The 19,413-nt window shown below is 40.2% G+C and overlaps 2 protein-coding genes across 2 annotated transcripts; both read left to right on the top strand.

Moving 5' to 3' along the window:
- The first annotated feature begins 947 nt into the window (after positions 1-947).
- nfkbil1 (nuclear factor of kappa light polypeptide gene enhancer in B-cells inhibitor-like 1) lies at positions 948-3,341 on the top strand. Its single transcript, XM_080419698.1, has 4 exons — positions 948-1,713; positions 2,144-2,256; positions 2,388-2,502; positions 2,614-3,341. The coding sequence occupies exons 1-4, from the start codon at positions 1,440-1,442 to the stop codon at positions 3,198-3,200; spliced, it is 1,089 nt and encodes a 362-aa protein (XP_080275824.1). The 5' UTR covers positions 948-1,439; the 3' UTR covers positions 3,201-3,341.
- A 1,225-nt stretch (positions 3,342-4,566) lies between these two features.
- atp6v0a2a (ATPase H+ transporting V0 subunit a2a) lies at positions 4,567-15,787 on the top strand (the record flags this gene model as incomplete). The annotated part of the gene is made up of 20 exons (XM_080419667.1): positions 4,567-5,198; positions 6,591-6,669; positions 6,874-6,971; positions 8,305-8,442; positions 8,838-8,935; positions 9,188-9,314; positions 9,411-9,493; positions 9,624-9,717; positions 9,853-10,065; positions 10,853-11,003; positions 11,172-11,311; positions 11,408-11,565; positions 12,214-12,304; positions 12,394-12,512; positions 12,628-12,838; positions 13,478-13,597; positions 14,076-14,192; positions 14,835-14,952; positions 15,047-15,218; positions 15,685-15,787. The coding sequence occupies exons 1-20, from the start codon at positions 5,088-5,090 to the stop codon at positions 15,785-15,787; spliced, it is 2,541 nt and encodes an 846-aa protein (XP_080275793.1). The 5' UTR covers positions 4,567-5,087.
- Positions 15,788-19,413: the final 3,626 nt, after the last annotated feature.

Raw genomic sequence — 19,413 nt, 5'->3', positions numbered from 1 at the left:
TGCATTCTCTCTCTCTTGCATCCATGCCCCCCCCCCCCCCCCCCCCACACACACACACAGACTGTTCTGCATAGCCCTTTCCTGGCAGGTGGTATTTTGAAAAGCCCACCATGACAAAGAACAGACAGATCTATGGTCGAAACTAAAAAGAGAAAGAGAAGAAAGTGTGGAACAAATTAACACCACTACTCTAATTGCAAAATTGTTCATGCCTATTGTTCCAAATCTGGTAACACTTGGTGTAGTCTATTGTCTATTGCATGCAATGTGGGATTTTTCCTGACATAATTTCAGCAGTAAAATTTGAAATAAAAAACATTTCTTCATCTCTCCCAGACTCATTTTGACACCACCGTGTTTGCCTGTTTTGTATTATTGAAACATATAAACTGGCACATTTTACCGGGGCATGTTTGAGCTGGGAAACACTGACCCCTAGTGGTGACACCGCTGGCACGAAGTCTTGTGCGGAACCTTCTTTAGGCTTTGCTGGCGGACTTGTAAATCAGCAGGACCGGAAACAACCAGTGTTGCCATGTACGCTTATTATAAGCGACTTTGGGCTTGTTTATCTATACAAGTTGCTTGTAAATATTGTTTAGTTGCGGTTGCGTTTTTTTGCTTGCTTCTTATTTTGGGCTTGCTTCCTAAATGTTGTTTAAAACAGTGTTTTTCAAATATTCTCTTGTCAAGGATATTTTTTGTGACCCCTGTACCAGATTAGTGTTAAAATGTTTCAAAAACATATTCAAAATGTTTCACTTTATTTCAAGATTATTATTTTTTTAAATAGCAGATCGACATGCTCACAACGCGTCACATCGTGACGCGTTGTGAGCTTGTAGATCTGCTATTTTCAAATATCCGACGCTTATGTGGCCTAGTCGCTTGGGCTTGTTTTCATAGACCTAGTTGCTTATTCTGTCGCAATATCTGGCAACACTGAACAGGGTGGATGTTCCAATGCTAATGTTTTGGTATTTTGTTCTCCTTTATTTGCCAATACAGTGTCGTGTGGTTCTATTAATTAACTAGACACTGGACTTAGCATTGGCTATAATTCAGTTGGGTTATATTTCGTACTAGTGGTGGTTATTTTGTCAAGGTCGTTGGCTATTAAACAGTTGTTCGGTTCTCGGCCTGGTTTGCTAGTTAGCGTTTTATAATCGTAACCGGAAGCCTCACCCCAAAACACGCTCGCCCCCACCTTTTTCACGGACCAGCGGTTCTTGTATTGTATTCTTGTATCTGTTTTACTGAGGATAAGGTTAGAAATAAGCTTAGGGTTTGTCACGGTTTTACCGAGGTTACGTTTAGGAATAAGGTTAGGGTTAGGCATAGTTTACTACTGAGGTTACGTTCAGGAATACCAGGTGAATACCGCCGGATTTGTCCCGGGGCGACTGTGTTTTGGGGCGAGCGTTTTGGTATTCTTAATAATGGCTTCTCGAAAACAGAAGCGAGTTGTGAGATACGTGGAGGAGGGTAGTCTGTTGAAGTTGAAGTCGTACCTGCGTAAACACTCAGAGTTGGACGTCAACTTCTCTCACAACAAAAAGCAGAGAAGCCCGTTGCACCTGGCCTGTAAACTGGGCGACGACGCCGTCCTTCGACTTTTGTTAAAGCACGGAGCTGACGTCCTTCAGAAGGATCTGAAAGGAGATACACCTTTACACCTCGCAGCCAACAGAGCACTTAAACATGGGAAAAGAGGTGAAGGGACTACTACACTACACTACTACAATCTAGAGTGTGCTGTGAACTTATTGAATGAATAACCCATTATTTTAAGTACCAAACTGTATGGTGGGTAGAGTTTCTTCAGTGGTGGAAAAAGTACTGACATTTTTTACTTAAGTAAAAGTATCAATACTGCAATGTAGAAACACTCTGTTACAAGTAAAAGTCTGGAATTCAAAATTGACTTGAGTAAAAGTACAAAAGTACTGCTATCAAAATGTACTTAAAGTACCATAAGTAGAAAGCACTCATTATGCAAAATGTCCCATTTCACACGTTTTCAGATGTATAAAATCTTCTGTCTGTCTGTTAAGACACAGCAGATCTGTCTCTTAACTACCCCACAGCATTCCATTGCTGTATAATCCTTAATCTGACTTTGTATTACTTTTCCTTTCTTAAGCCTATGATGAGCTGGTTGTGCCTTTACGAAACAGCTGCCCAGAAGCTATGGATATGTGTAATAATGCTGGAATTACCCCGAAAGACCTCTTACTGTGGATGAAAGATGAAAAGGTAACCCAGTTTCAAATGAATTAAAACTGATGTATGATATAGACTATGAGGACTTGTCTGGAATTACACGGTTGACAGACAAAAACATACATAGATTTTATATTAATAATGTATTGTTCATGTAATTATAGCCTGCTGCAACTAGTAGGAATGCTGCACCTGCTTCAGACCAAGAGAAGGAATGGAGGGATAAGCTCTTTGGGGAGTGTGAAGATGAGTTCTTTGAAACCTTTGGGGTGTATGATGGTAAGTAGAAAATACACTTAAAAATATATATATTTAAATAATATGTTTATAAACAGTGCTGTTTTTACCAAATCCTGAATATGTGTTAATTTTGAGGGCTTTGTTTTGCAGATGATGATTTCCTTCCAGTTGATGACGATGAGGAGGACTTCGGGGACTGGGCTGATAAAATCAGAAGAGAGTATTTTGCTGAAAAGCATGCTGAAGCTCAAAGACTGGCAGCATCAGCTTCAGGATGGAAAAGGACTAAAAGTACGAAGGAGGCAGAAGAGGAGGAGAGAGGCCGGAAGGAGCTGACAGAGAAGCTGCAGAGGGAGCATGAAGAGTACCTGGGTCGTGCAGCACGTAAAGAGGAAGAGACCCGACAGGGCAAGAAGCAACGTTATGAAGAGAGATGCGCTGCTACTTTCCAAAAGAGTGCTTCGGCAGAAAACACAAAGCTGAGCTATAGTGACATCCCATGGCCAACCCCACGAGGCACAGTACAAGAAATGGTGGATGTGATGTTGCATGGTGCCAACCGGAAGGATGTGCCCGTATTCCGGAAAGTGCTCAAGCGGCAACAGACGCTGTGGCACCCAGATAGGTTTGCCCAGCGCTGTGGAGACCGACTGGCAGAAAATGACAAGCAAAAGATTCTAGACACAGTCACTGCCCTTTCACAGGAGCTGAACAGACTGTCTCAGAGTCTGAAGTAGAGTCAGACCGATATCTGGCATAATCCATTATTTGACCTTTTTGACGACATCCGTATCGGCAATTATGCTGCCGATGTGTGGTAAACGTTCACATTTAACTGTAAAGATATATATTAAATCCTTGGTATCTTGATCATGTAATTACAACTGAGTGGTTTGTGCTTTGTCTTACTGTTCATTAATTTATTTATTTACCACTTATTTTGTTTGAGGAAGCAAATGATATAGGCTTGGGGGTGGGGGGCGGCCAGAGGTTGATGCTTCTCATTTATTTACATCATTTCCACAGAAGTTTATTTTCCTACTGTTTTTTTTCCTACACATTTTTTAAATCTACTCCTTGCTTAAATTGTATTATGAAGCCCATGTTCCTCACAGTTATTTTGAAGCTTACGAAAATCCTTCATCTCTGTTCCAATGGCTGTAATGGCACTAACTGAAGAGAATATAATACCTGAGCATCAATTTAAAGACACCATCATTGCATGAGGCTTTTCAAAAGTGTGTCATTAAAATACATGGATATTTAAAACTGCTATACGAATATACTGTCAAATACGCTACTTTAAAACGGCTGAGCAGTGAGTGAATAAATCACATCAGATACACTCTTTCACACAAAGGAAGGGCAGATGGTCGGCCTGGTTTCAGCGATGGAACAGAATATATAAGTGGATGCAACGGTTGCCATGTTTGATATTACCACCCACTTCTAGAATAATTATGTAAATTCAGAATTCTATAGAAAACTTCTAACATGATGTTCACCTCAATGGTACTATAGTATACATCTTGTGTGATTGATGTAAATATTTTGCAGGCTGGTGATGAGATATTATAGGCTGTTTATTATGCTACACATTGCATTCATTTATATTTCCCAGAGGGTTATAGTTTGGTAATGTATACCTAATTCGTATCAGAAAAGAGATAATCATTATAGGAATATTTGAATAGCCACTTTTTTTAATTTGAAGTATGAATAAATTGACACCAAGACATGGGTGGGTGTAGGGTAGGCTAAATAATAGGCTATGTATGCAGGTGTAATAAATAGACCATATAAATGGGCTGCAGGGAATCCTGCTAGTGTGATTTCCCCGGTGATTAATATAATTATATAATATATATATCATTTAAAGATCTGGGAGGTTATTGATTGCTGTACATTTCAAACAAGGAAAACTGGAACATTTCTCCTATATACGACAAATGGTCGGTCTACGAGTCAGGCGCACTCATTTACGTATAGAGCAATATCTGGCAACCCAAAGACGCAATCTGTGTCAATTGCCGGGGCGACGTAGCAGCCCGGTGCGAATCTAAAGGCCGTAGCCTATTTCTGATTATCGCCTTTAAACGTACTTTAGACGAATCTGCCTTATTGCCCAAACCGTTCAGTAATTATACAACATTTAGCCGTTTCTTCTGTAGTTTTGACCGACCCGTTAGTATCGCGTTGTTACAGTCTTTTCTGCAATACGGTGACAGGTGTTCAAGGTATAGCCTGCAGCAGGATGACGGCTTGCGTGGAGCTCTTTGGATGGAATAGGTGCATTAAGGAGGTTTCGGCCTTTGTTTCCACGTTATTTATGCCGTAGAGATTAAAAACGTCTTCTTGGAAGGAACGCGAGCTTAAAGCATAAGCTTACAGTGCGATCATGTCTAGACTGACAATGTCACAACCGATCCTTTGAAATATCATCTTTATTTACTGACATTAATTCATCATCGGGATCGTTAATTGGTTAAGAGGTTGGTGTAGTGTGGTGATGATGATGATGATGATGGCATATTCTATTCTTATTAGTGATACATCGCTCGATGTCTAACGGATATTAGACGAATTAAGGCCGGGTGGGGAGGTGGATATAGCCTACAGATAAGATGGTGTTCCGAAGTGAGGAGATGTGCTTGGCGCAATTGTTCCTGCAGTCCGGCTCTGAATATGACTGCATCAGTGAGCTGGGAGAAATGGGACTGGTCGAGTTCCGAGATGTAAGTATGTAGGCAGTGGTGGTAAAAGTACTGGCATTTTTTACTTGAGTAAAAGTATCAATTCTGCAATGTAGAAATACTCTGTTACAAGTAAAAGGAATACAACATTTACTTGAGTAAAAGTGCAAAAGTATTGGTATCAAAATGTACTTCAAGTACCAAAAGTAGAAAGTATAGCCTACTCATTATGCAGAATGTCCCATTTCACAAGTTGTATGAAATGTATTAAAATCTTTTGAAAATAGCAGATCTACAAGTTCACAATGCATCACATCGCAAGGCATTGTGAGCTTGTAGATCTGCTTTTTTCAAATGGTCGAAATGTATATAGGGTTAATGTATGTTTTGTAATAATAATCAAAATATACTGTAACTAGTAACTGAAGTTTCCAAAAAAATGTAGTGGAGTATTAAGCACAATATTTGCCTCTGAGATGATGAGTAGAAGTAAAAGTACTGAAAATTGGAAATACTCCAGTAAAGTAAAAACACCTCAAACTTGTACTTAAGTACAGTACTTGAGTAAATGTACTTAATTACTTTACACCACTGAGTATAGGCTACTGAACTGAACTAACTGCCAATACACAGTGAAATTCGCAGTGGTCATTTAACTCTGATAGAGCACAAGTGGACTCTTGTGGGTCCATTTTGTTACATTTGTACACTTGGAGTTACTGATGGATAAATGAACACTGGGGATTTTTACTATAGCCCAATAAACTGGCTGTTTAAAATACGTTGTCTTTTATTTTTAAAGCAGCAAAATAAATGGTTATAGTCTTTGTTTCTGCATGCAATGCATGCATGTCCGTGCTAATTAGAGCTGCCATAAATATGCCTGAATGTCCCAATATAGGCCGCCTACTCCATTTAGATATCACTTGGGTAAAGTAGAACACTACCAAAACTGTAGCTATTTGCACGTGGTAATCATCAGCCCGATGTTAACCCTAACTCTCAACTCTAACACTAACATGGGAACATAGGACCCTGGGAATATAGGGATGACCCTGTGGTGGTAATAATAATAATAATAATAATAATAATAATCATCGTCATCATTTTATTTTACTTTATTTAGACAGGCAATCATCTCATTGAAGTCGGAGGTGTCATTCTCCAGAGAGACCTGCAGACTTGCCATGTACATGCAATATGTCAATAAAGAACTCAATACAAAAGAACAGCAGCAACTATCACACAAAATCATGTGTGGGACGTGTTCGGCTGAATGAAGTACGTCAATGGGTGGCATTAACTTACCAACAGTTGACTTAGTGCCTGCTGTCAAAAGTGCTAAAGAATGCAGCCACCTTTCATGACCTCGATCAGGTATTATTGGCAAATGTTCTTATTTGCACAGTGACTATAATGCTTCTCTGGTTACAGCTCAACCCAAGTGTCAGCTCATTCCAGCGCCGCTTTGTCAGCGAAATCAAAAGGTGCGAGGAGATGGAGAGAATTCTGGGTAAGACAGCAATTGGAATGGACCACTATATATCTGGATGAAAGGTCATCTGGACGTTGAATAGCTGATGGGCTCTCTGATTATGATGTAGTGAAACTAATCTTTTAGCTAATAGTTCTAACTTGTTCTGATGTTTAATTGAGCTATCATAACAAGATGATCTTTGATTGATTTTGATTTTGATTATTTCTTTCTATGACCAAGGCTACCTCTTAAGAGAGATCCGCAAGGCTAATATAGCTTTTCCAGAAGATGATGAAAGTCCAGTTGCTCCACCACCCAAACAAGTCCTTGAGATCATGGTAAATTGTCTGTGTTTACCTTTGTTTGAGTACATATGACATGCTAAGATATAATATGGTTTAAATGTGGCCAAATATGAACTACCCAGCCTGATCGCCAGAGAATTTAGTATTCATTGCACGGATCCAGTGCACGTCATTCCGTGCATAGTCGCCTAGAAACCCCGAAAATCTGTGCATATGTACGGCGAGTCCCATGGTGGGCGTAACCAGTTGCAACCCGGAAAAACCCGGAAGCAGAGCAGTCCCCACAACAAAATGTACGATTCTGTGCCTATCGGTACGTAACTCAAGCGGCGCTGAGTAGGCTCAAGGGAACGTCGCAACGTTCGGGACGGCAACTCGCTCGCTTTACCTCACTCGGTGGTCCCTTACGTGGCGACAGTTCCCTTGAGACTGCGCGCCTCCGAAATGGTTTAGTCACAATGGGGGAGATGCGAGGCGGCTATGCACGGATTTTCGGGTTTTCCAGTTGTCTATGCACGGAATTTGAAAAAGGTTCAATGAGAACGTTTCCTCTGGCAATCGGGTTGCAGCACCATAACCAACCACATGCAGTGTTAAAGCTGCAATCCATAACTTTCATGTCCGACTAAGGATTCAATCTCGGTTTCCCCGTGAAACTTTTGTTGTTGAGCTTTAACAGAGAGCTCATTTGGGAAGTTGAGTTCTTTCATTTGAGTTTCATGCAATACCTCTTGTCAACCAGTAGTGGTCATACCCATAGCACAGGATGTCTAGGTTATGTCTCAATAGAAGAGCAGGGAGACCACCTCTCCAATCACCGCTGCAGTTTTGTTAGTATTGTAGTAAATAAATAAGTAGCCTTGGGAACCAACAGTTCCAGAGCCATGTGACCCCTAGGGCAGGAGCCTATATCCTGTTTCTGTAGTGTGAGGCAGCTTCATGTACAAGTAGGCTACATCCCCCAGTCATGATGTACAAGTATACCCCCTGGACATGACGCCAGTATGTCGCAGGGACTTACCCCCAATCCAACACTTGATGCTCTGAGTGTGTCAAGTAGTGTCAATTTGTAACTGCAACCTCCCTGTCTCAGGGCGGACACTCTAACCACAAGGCCACTGAGCTGGTAATAGCTATATTGTGCTCTACCATAAACATTGGTTAAAATCATGCTTTATTCACACAAAAACAAGTTATGGATTGCAACTTTAAGTTAGCATCATCATCCTTATCCTTTATTTAATCAGGTAAAAACTATCAGTGAGATTACAACCTCTTTTCCAAGAGCGACCGGCCAAGAGAGCAGGTTATCCGACTGATAAGGCATAAGGCTAAAAGTTTATGTTGGATCTGCTGTGATTTTCAGGAGCAGCTTCAGAGGCTTGAGATGGAGCTTAGTGAGGTGACTAGGAACAAGGAGAAGCTGCAGAGGAATCTGTTGGAGCTCACCGAGTACACACACATGTTGAAGATCACACGGACCTTCGTACACAGCCGTTCAAGAGTGAGTTTGTTTATACAGCTACAGTTTTAGGCCCGTTCATCTAATTGACACCAACCATCTGTCACACGCAATCCATACTCCGGTCTCAGATTGATCTGTTTTCATGTCAGGTGAGACTCAGCAACATGTGTCGTATTTGTTTTACCAGATGAGGTTGTAATAGAAAGCATCCTGTATATAATTAATAGCACAGTCACAGTGTAGGTATTAAGCCTAATGTATGCTATTATATTCATATAGAACTCGGTTTTCAAAAGAGAGGCAGATAGCCATATGCTATCTAGTCTGGAGAAGCTAAAGTCAATTACACAGTTTTAGGCTTGGATATGTTAGATGCTTGTCATAAAGACTTGATAGAAATCTGATTATTCAAACGTGTTTCTTTTTATTTGTAGCATGAGGCTCTTGGTCCACAGTATGAAGAATTTCCCACTATGGAGACAGACTCTGTGACTGGATGCACTGGCATGCAAAGACTAGGAGCCAAGCTGGGGTGAGTTACAGTATGCTTGATTTATATATGGTTTGCGCATCGTGTCGCCCACCAAAAATAGGCAATCTACAAGCTCACAAAGCGCCACATTGAGACGTGTTGTGAGCTTGTAGACCTTGAGTGTGTGACACTGCTGCCGCGCAACTTCGGATAAATTCGGCTTTTACGACAGTTACACTATATAAGATTACTGACATCACTGATGTAACCATGATATGAATCTGGACTCATGTTGAACTCTCTTGGCCATAGATTTGTATCAGGACTTATCCTGCGCGTAAAGATGGAGGCCTTTGAGCGGATGCTGTGGAGAGTCTGTAAAGGCTACACCATCCTCAGCTATGCCGAAATGGATGAGAACCTCACTGATTTGGACACTGTGAGTTGATTAACACAACTATTATGGACATGATATGATGAGACATGCTATCCACAGAAATGTAATATGTAAGTAATAACATATCTATTATTCCAGGGTGAGATCAACAAAAGCGTTGTGTTTCTCATCTCATTCTGGGGTGATCAGATTGGCCAAAAGGTTCAAAAAATCTGTGACTGGTAAGTTTGTTACCATACACTAACTTCATCTGAGAATACACGATTAATATCAGATGCCTCATGTACTTCACCCTCTCGATACCATAGTTTCATAATATTTCACATCATCGTGTGCTTGGTTATCCCTCAGTTACCACTGTCATCTTTACCCTCACCCCGAGAATGACGAGGAGAGAGCGGATGTGATGGATAGCCTAAGAACACGCATGCAAGACCTTAACAATGTAGGACTTTGATAAACCTTCTGCCAGGGCTAAAACTACCATAGTACATTACAGAAAACTCTTAACATGCAATCAATACTTCCTCCATACAGACATATATAAACATGGTTGTATAATAAAAGCTCCCTTCTCCAGGTGCTGCACCGTACAGAGGACTACTTAAAGCAGGTGTTGCAGAAGGCCTCTGAGTCAGCCTTTACATGGGTTGTGCAGGTGAAAAAGATGAAGGCTATTTTTCACATACTCAACCTCTGCAGCTTTGACGTCACCAACAAGTGTCTAATAGCAGAAGTATGGTGTCCTGTTAATGACCTGGCGAACCTGCGCGGGGCGCTAGAGGAGGGTTCGGTGAGTTTGCTAGAACATTCATTAACCACTTTTTGTGACTAAATGGCTCTGCAAGAGGTTAAACAGTCTATAAGAGGTGTGTGTGTGTGTGTGTGTGTGTGTGTGTGTGTGTGTGTGTGTGTGTGTGTGTGTGTGTGTGTGTGTGTGTGTGTGTGTGTGTCCGGAGCTAATCTAAACTGCCTTGAGGTTTGTGCAGAAGGGTTTAGTACATTGTTTCAATATGTGAAAAATGGAGATAACATGTACCACTGCAGGAATTTCATGGCCACTGTGCCCCCGTATTTTGGGAAATAAACAGCTCTTTGTTTATGTATTTATGTATGCATGTATGTATTATATCATACTCTGAATTTTAAATAAAATCATCCTTACCCATTAAGTAATTTAAATTCATAATTTCCTTGGACTTACAATTATTGTTTTATTTGATGGCCTTGCTGCACTGGCATTTGGCCTTGGTGACCTCAAAACATTTCCAAAACCAAAGATCAGGTTGCCTTGCCCCTAAAATGATGAAATTCCAGTCATGAGCTCCACTCATTTCTTTCTTCTTGAACTGTACTTTTACAATGGAAGTCAGTGGGGCTGGGCTTGGGCTGAAATGGTGCTCAAAAATAGTCAATCTACAAGCTCACAACCCCTCTCATCACGACACATTGAGCTTGTAGATTGGCTATTTTTGCTGTTTTTGTTCTCATTTTTTTGTAAACATGATAATAGTTATTGATGACATGACATTGATGATATGAGTTATTCATCCTTAACATTTTTGTTCCTACTTTTTCAGAGAAAAGGTGAGGCAACTGTACCGTCCTTTGTGAACCGGATCCCTAGTAATGACACTCCGCCCACCTTGTTGAGAACCAACAAATTCACATCTGGCTTCCAGAGCATCGTGGAGGCATATGGGGTTGGAGACTACAGGGAGGCCAGCCCAGGTACGAACAGATGCATGTCCCTGTATATATACAATTTGATGGTCTTATGTACCCGATGTCTCCAATCTCCTCAAGGGGCCCAGACGTTTTTCATATGTTTTTGGTTTTACTGAAGGTTTGCGATAGCTTAGATACAAGTGTGTTTAATCCTTTTTCTCATATTGGCAGCTCCGTACACCATCATCACATTCCCTTTCCTGTTTGCTGTTATGTTTGGGGATCTGGGACATGGGCTGGTCATGGCTCTCTTTGGCCTGTATATGGTGCTGACAGAGAAGGGACACAGAAAAAAAAGATCCAGTAACGAGGTAGAAGATCTGTGGTCATTTGTATGATCATGATGACATGATTTTTATTATTTATTATTCCCTGGAATGACAACATTCTACTGTATCTGGGTTAAGATTTGGATCATGTTCTTCGAGGGACGTTATATCATCCTGATGATGGGGCTCTTCTCTGTGTACACTGGGCTGATCTACAACGACTGTTTTTCGAAGTCCCTCAACATATTTGGCTCTGGTTGGAGTGTCAGGGCTATGTTCATAAACCAACAATGGACGTGAGTATAGTCTATTCAATAGAAACATGCTCAGCCATGCAAAGCAATTATGCATGTTATAGGACAATAAAAGTGGTCTGGAATATTTATCCCATTGAGTCACAGAACACAGTATACAGCTGACCATTTTCCAAAGCATACTGTAGTTTTTGTTATTGTTGTAATTTTTGATTGACCTGACTTCCTGACTTTTTTTTAATTCATGCTGTCAGGTGATAAGCTCTCTTTACAATTCTCAGTTCCTCTGGCTGATATTTATGTCCACGTGACAAAGTCATGAACATTTGAATTTCGTTTCTAAAACGATCTTTTCTTTAGAGACACATTTTTAGCAACACTTTTCAAATCTGCACTTTAAGCTGCATTAAATGATGTCAAAACTTTGACATAAAATAAAGGCAACAAAAACGTATGTTGTTGAATTACCTGTCTCAAGCGAGTTTCAATACTATGCAAGTTTCATACTGAAATTAATTTAAACCATTGGTTTCCTCAAAAACTCCAACTACGATAGGCATTGGAAAATTGTCAGCAGTAATGTAATGTGTATACCATGAGTCATAGTCAATACTTTGCTTTAAGTTGTCTGGTCCTTTATGTTGTATCTTGTATAAATATATGTTTCAAAATCTTCGTGTTATATTGCAGAAATGAAACCCTCCAAACAAATGCATTGCTCACTCTTGACCCCAATGTCAGTGGTGTGTTCAATGGACCCTACCCATTTGGCATTGATCCTGTGAGTATACCCAGATATTAACAATAGAATTAGTGTCTGGTGCAGTATTTTTGTGAATTATAATTTTTATGTTTCCAATTCTCTGACAGATATGGAACATGGCAGTGAATCGCTTGTCCTTCCTCAACTCGTACAAGATGAAGATGTCTGTCATAATTGGTGTCATACACATGAGCTTTGGAGTGGTGCTAAGTGTCTTCAATCACCTGTGAGTGAATTAATTAATTAATTAATGAATTAATTAATGATAGTGTTATAGTAAACCCGTCTACGGATTCACGAAGTCCGGTAGACAGGTTACTACATGTGTTCTCTCCCTCTAGGCATTTCCGGCAGAAGTTTAATGTCTACCTGCTATTTCTTCCTGAGCTGCTTTTCCTGCTCTGTCTCTTTGGCTACCTGGTCTGCATGATTCTCTACAAGTGGGTAGCATTTGGCGCACGTGACTCCCGGCTGGCCCCTAGCATCCTCATCCACTTCATCAACATGTTCCTAATGCAGGGAGGAGATGTTACTCCACTCTATCCAGGACAGGTTTGTGTTGAGTTGACTGTTGAGGATACATACTGTACCATGTCAAATATGAAAGGTCATACCGATAAAAAATGTATGTAGTCATCTTTTTTTTAATTTATGGTCTGGTCCAAAATGATCGGTTTTGTTCACCTTTGTAAGCTGATGGCCGCCTTTATGCATGTCCTCCCGTTTTCGGACCACAACGGAGGATTTTTGTGTTATCCTTTTAGCATATCTTTTGACTGTACTACATGTACTGTTAACAAACGTGTTAATAAAGTATTCAATCAATCAGCCAATCAATCAATTCGTTGGGAAAGGTACTTTTTCACCCTAAAGAAATATTTGGAGGCGTTACAACATCTGCATAGTTGTTCCTTACAGATGTGAGTCAGGGAATTAAGGAAGTAAGGAATCTTATGCAACAGAGAGAATGCGACAATCTAGTGGCTGAGTGTTGCCTTTTGCCCCTTTAATTAGTTATCAACATGGCATACATTTGATCACTGTGTGTGTGTGTGTGTGTGTGTGTGTGTGTGTGTGTGTGTGTGTGTGTGTGTGTGTGTGTGTGTGTGTGTGTGTGTGTGTGTGTGTGTGTGTGTGTGTGTGTGTGTGTCTGTGTGTGTCTGTGTGTGTGTGTGTGTTTTGACTCCCCAGACTGGACTACAGATCTTTCTGGTGGTGGTAGCTATGCTGTCTGTTCCTGTGCTGTTGTTAGGAAAGCCTCTGTATCTCTACTGGTTGTACCGTGGAGGCAAAGGCCTGCGCAGACGCAGAGTGAGTTTGTTAACACATGGGCTATGTTCAGATTTCTTCCCCTCTATCTCCGATTTAGGCCTTTCCAGACTGGAATCAGATTGGTTTGATCAAGTCTGAACAGCAAAAAACACATGGAAACAGATCTTTCGAAACAGATTTGAACCACATTCCTAGGTTGTTGAAAATGGAATCTGATTTCTAAAGATGTGTCTCAGTCTGGACATTCGGACACTGAAGCCTGATTTATACTTTGATGTACGATGGTGTCACTAGCCGAAAACACAATGCATCACATTGCAATGCATGCATAAAGCCTTAGTCACACCTATGTGACATGCCTGTGGCATGTTTTGAGTTACTCAATGTGCAGTAATCACGTAAAAATTATTGGTTACTTTTTTTTAAATATTTTTTTTCATTATTTTTTTTCTTTTTTTGCGTTCGCTTACCGCGTTCGCGCGTCTTACTTGTTATTAAAGCTATTGTCTTAACTCAGGGTTATGAGAGGGTAAGACGTGTGAGTGAAGATGACAATTCTACAGTACCATCCTATGAAGAAGATGAAGAAGAGGGACTTGATGATGAGAGCGGCAGAGAAACCATGCCCAAAGAGGTCAGGCATTTTTCTTTCTATCTATGCCAAATATTTTATTTAAGTCAAATCACATCTTAGCCCTTAATACTGAATTAGCCCGATGGGCAGCATTTGTTTCCAGAGGGCCATACTGACTTTGATAAAGGGAGCGAAGGGCCACAACTTGGACGTGGCAGGTATTTGGTAGACATGTCAGACTACTTTACAATAGGGTCTACAAAACGTTGATGTTTATTACTATTATTATTATTATTATTGTTATTATGTATTATTATTATTCCCATTGCATTATGTTTTAAATATGGACCCAATGCAGACTGTTTCACCGTTACATTATCACCATTTAACATATGAGTACATACCGATGGAATATACAGGTACTGTATGCACTCAAATGGTAAATATGTATTACGGTACTATAAATTGGAGTAGAGTAATTTCCCTCAAAACCATTAACATAACGCTGCCTTTTAGAATATAGATTTTTCTGGGGGGTCATTTTGCTTTTCTTTGAGGGCTTTGCGGGCCCTGAGTCAAAGGGCCGGGTCCGGCCCTTTGACCATCTCAACTTATGTTTTCCATGTGTGATGTAGATGTACCTTGTTTCCCGTCATTTTCACTCAGTGTCTTATACTGTATATGCTTTTGTCTGTGTGGCAGTTTGACTTTGCAGATGTTCTCCTGCACCAGTCCATCCATACCATTGAGTACTGCTTGGGCTGTATCTCCAACACTGCGTCCTATCTGCGTCTCTGGGCCCTCAGCTTGGCCCATGCCCGTAAGTGCATTGTCAACAATGTATGAAGATATTTCCACACCCTACTCTGCTACAGTATTTATTTGTTGTTGTGTGCTGTTGTTTTCTTTTTTAGAGCTGTCTGAGGTTTTGTGGTCCATGGTGATGCGCCTGGGTCTGAGGTTCAGTACCAGAATAGGAGTGTTATTCTTGGTGCCTGTATTCGGCCTCTTTGCTACTCTCACCGTGTCCATCCTACTAGTCATGGAGGGCCTGTCAGCCTTTCTCCATGCTCTCCGCCTCCACTGGTGAGTACCGCCTCATGTCCATGAAACTGAAAGTCAGGTTTCACCTCTACAATTTAGTGTAGGTTTATTAACAACTTTCAACCTGGCGTCCCTATTATGGACACATCATTATAGGCAATACGAACCAGAATGCTGCTCCCATTGTGGGTTTTTGCTTTATTGGTGGTAACGTTTCGAGCCGGGAGGCTCTTCCTCAGACCTTACTTACTTACTTCATGTTGAATTTTTGATCCAGCACCCAGCCCAGCAGGATAGGATGGGACATTTTTCACATCATTATAGGCGAAATGTTTTTTTATTTAACTTTTTTCTTTTCTTTTGTGAAAATGTAAATCGGCAAGCTCCCAACGCGTCGCAATTGTGATATGTTGTTTTTGCTAATCGACATATGACAAAGAATAGGGCTTAAGTAGTTAACAAGCTTGTGTACAGTGTAATTGCTAAAAAGGAAAAATGTAAATTTCAGGGTGGAGTTCCAGAACAAATTCTACCATGGGACAGGTGTCAAGTTTGTCCCCTTCGACTTCTCCCTGCTGCCCTCCGTATTTGAGCAAGATGGCTTACTGTAACAAAGATGAACAAATTGATGACTTTTATAAATTAAGAAGGATGCTGAAGGTTTGAGCAATGCACACTGTGATAATGACAACAGATAAAAACTCATTGTTATAGCAATGTTTTTCCACCATGACAATGTTTAAACTATATATTATTGGCTGCACTGACTGCCTTACATGATTGCCACCGTATCCAGCAAACCTCTGAAAACACTGGGGTTCAAAATTCTTAATCTATGAATTATCTCATTTTGTAGGTACAGTATGTGCTATACACTATTGGTTAATCCATAATTGGGCAAATTCTAACATTTGATTTGCTTTGTGCTGTGTAAAATAGTTTTTGTAATATTTATTACTTAATATTTCCAATTAACATATGTTCGGGGCAATACAAATATGTTACAACAGTACACTTCATATCACGCTTCCTGATTTTGAGTGCCATATAGATTAGCTCCCGATGATGACAAGTGAACAGCTGAGGGTTTGTGAAGTTATTCAATGCTGCTTATTTATGTGATGAAGATACTTGTTGGCAAAGATCATCAAAGTTCCTCTGATAAATGTTGTTACTAATATTAAGGAAAGACATCACAACCTTTTAGTGAAAAATACTGTCACAACGCACTTTTCAAAGAACAATGTAGAAATGATTGTACAAGAGAAAAGAAATCAGAAATTTCAGCAATGACTGTGATGATGCCAAATGAAAATAATCTTCAACTGTTAGCTGTTTACTTTAATTTAATGCTTATTTAAAAAATAACCTCCCCTGCAATAAATAGGGAAATGTTCCTGAAAAAGTCAAGATGCCATAGTTCTTTCTTCAGACGTGATACTGCTTTTAGCATCTTTTGGTGATGACTGGTTAAATTATAATTATTTAGGCCTAAATTGTTGTCAGTATAAGGCTCTAATCCTATTTTACCATTTTTGTGTTGGATAAAGGTTGCAAGAAATGCCAGCAAATAAAATGTTTATGCTCAAAGATATATCTTATTTCCTGTTTCCCTCTAAATCTAATTAAATAATCTACAGTATGTTTTCATGTTTACTGACTGAGACACTTGCTGTCAGCAATAAAACTAAGCTACACAGGTGGGGAAAAGAAAAGAATAAAGGAAAGATTCATAATGGCTGGACTTTTTTGACCAATGCGATGTGAAAACACAAACAAACGAACAAACATGGGATATACAGTACTATACACTGGTCTACTACGGTTAGACATCAAAATAGGAGATTGTGGCACAAATATTTAATTAAAAGAAAGAACTAATTTACACATGCCTGATAATATATTCAAAACACACACACACACACACACACACACGCGCACACACATACACACACACACACACACACACACACACACACACACACACACACACACACACACACACACACACACACACACACACACACACACACCACACACACACACACACACACACACACACACACACACACACACACACACACACACACACACACACACACACACACACGCACGCACACACACGCACACACACGCACACACACACACGTCACTTGATGTCACTTAACTCTTTATACTGCTGGCACAGAACACATTGCAGTAGGTGTGGACCGACTAGTGCTACTGCAAATATCTCAGTATTTAAGTACGTTAACATCTTTACTAACTACATTTAAACTTCGCAACAGAAATAATGCTAGTATTGCCATCCAAAAAATGCCATCCAGGTATAACAATATAACAAATGGCAAAGGGCACCACCTTCTGGACAATTGTCACTACTGACCACATTAACTACAACCCATAAAACCTTATTTTAACCAAAGGGTATGGTAGAGTATGCTAATACAATATTAACCAGTACATTTGCAGTGGTTGGAGGTGGTTAACCTATTCTACCATTGAGAAATGTAGACCTTGGTATCGGGTAGGACTAGTTCACAATGTCAATTAAATAATTTGAAGAAGATGGCTAGAACATGCTTGTCATTGTGAAGTACTATGAATTTTGAAACAAGTGATAACCTAGTCTGTCCATCGTCGTTTGTCTAATTTTCTGTACTTTTACTTCTACTCCATTAAATCTCAGAGGCAAATATTGTAGTTTTACTCCACTACAGTTATTTGAAAACTTAAGTTACTCTTTGTAGATTTTGATTATTATTACAAAACATGCATTAACTACTTGAGCCCAATGTACATTTCGGCCATTTGAAAATAGCCGATCTACAAGCTCACAATGCCTTCACGATGCAACACATTGTGATTTTGTAGATCTGCTATTTTCATTTTGATACCAATGACCACCCTGAGAAGCACTTGGAATTGTAGGCATTACATTTAGTTTGACTCAGTTCCACAGATACATATTGTGAAAATAGCTGATTTGTGACCAGTTTTTATAGTTTAGTTTGTTGATATTTATTTTATTAAAAAGGTCTTAAAAGTCCTTAAATTGCCACTTCACTGTCATCTGGGGACCCCGCCAAAATCATGTGGGGATCCCCCCTGGGGTCCCGACCCACAGGTTGAGAACCACTGGCCTAGCAGGGCACTCATCATGAGCCTCAAGGCCTTGTTGTCGGCACGCCTGCGTGGTTGTTAAAAGTGATGGGGTCATGCCATGGTTTGTGTAATTTGTGAGCATACACGCTGTTTAGAGAGATGCTAGGTTTGATTGTGGTCAAAGGTCAAGGTCACTGTCACCTCACAGCCGTCCCATTCTCAGGAACAGATATCTCGGGAACGCCTAGCTGGAGGGAATTCTATTACATCTAACACAAACGTTCACTTGGACTCATGGATGAACTAATTAGAATTTGGTTGCCAACTAATGTTTCTCAACTCTACCAAACTGTAGATACTGTAGGCTTCTCTTACTCCGTCACATCCAGCAGTTTTGGTGCTTTAATGGATTTGTTTGCCGATCAATTGTACTGTTTCACACAGGTTACAGATTATTTCCCAATGCAAGAGAGCAAGGTCTCAAAACAGAACCCAACACACTGTGTTGTTATGGGTGTTATGTCAGATTTTCATTGAAATCAAGAGGTTTGTCACTCACTCATACATGTGCAAGCAGCGAAATATTGGTGTGACATGGTCTGTTCAGGTTGATGGAGTTGTCCCTTAAAGATCACTATGTTAAGGTAAGATGTGCATTATTGTAGAGAACCTTTTTCTTCTCCAAGGTGATTGGTGTAAGCTCCCCAATAGACCACAAGAGGGTGGTAGTGTTCCACAAATCTATATACAGAGGTTCAAATGGGTTCTGTGTGTAGAGGTGTTTTATTCAAAATGTATATAATACACATGTGTTTCTGATATACATACCTCCCAACCTCAGACCGTCAGATAAAAGGAGATTTTTTTCCAGGGGGGGGGGCTCTTGACCACGTGGGGTTCCCCACCCAGGACATTTTTAACAGAGTAGATGTAATTTCCAGTATTCTGGTGGATTTTGGGAGCTTGACACTTTTATCAGGCTTTACTTACATAGGATCCATTAAAAAGTTAAAAGTAGCAATAAAAGAGCCATATTTAATAACATTTTGCTGGGGACCCCCTGGCAGTACACACGGTTAAACATGACCAAAAATAAATATTCACCAGGACCAAGATTCAAACCCACAAACTC

This window comes from Gymnoscopelus braueri (genome assembly GCF_963280865.1).
Source record: "Gymnoscopelus braueri genome assembly, chromosome: 22".
Classification (NCBI taxonomy): Eukaryota; Metazoa; Chordata; class Actinopteri; order Myctophiformes; family Myctophidae; genus Gymnoscopelus; species Gymnoscopelus braueri.
Note: the sequence above shows the minus strand (reverse complement) of the source record. Positions and strands in the feature narration are given on the sequence as shown.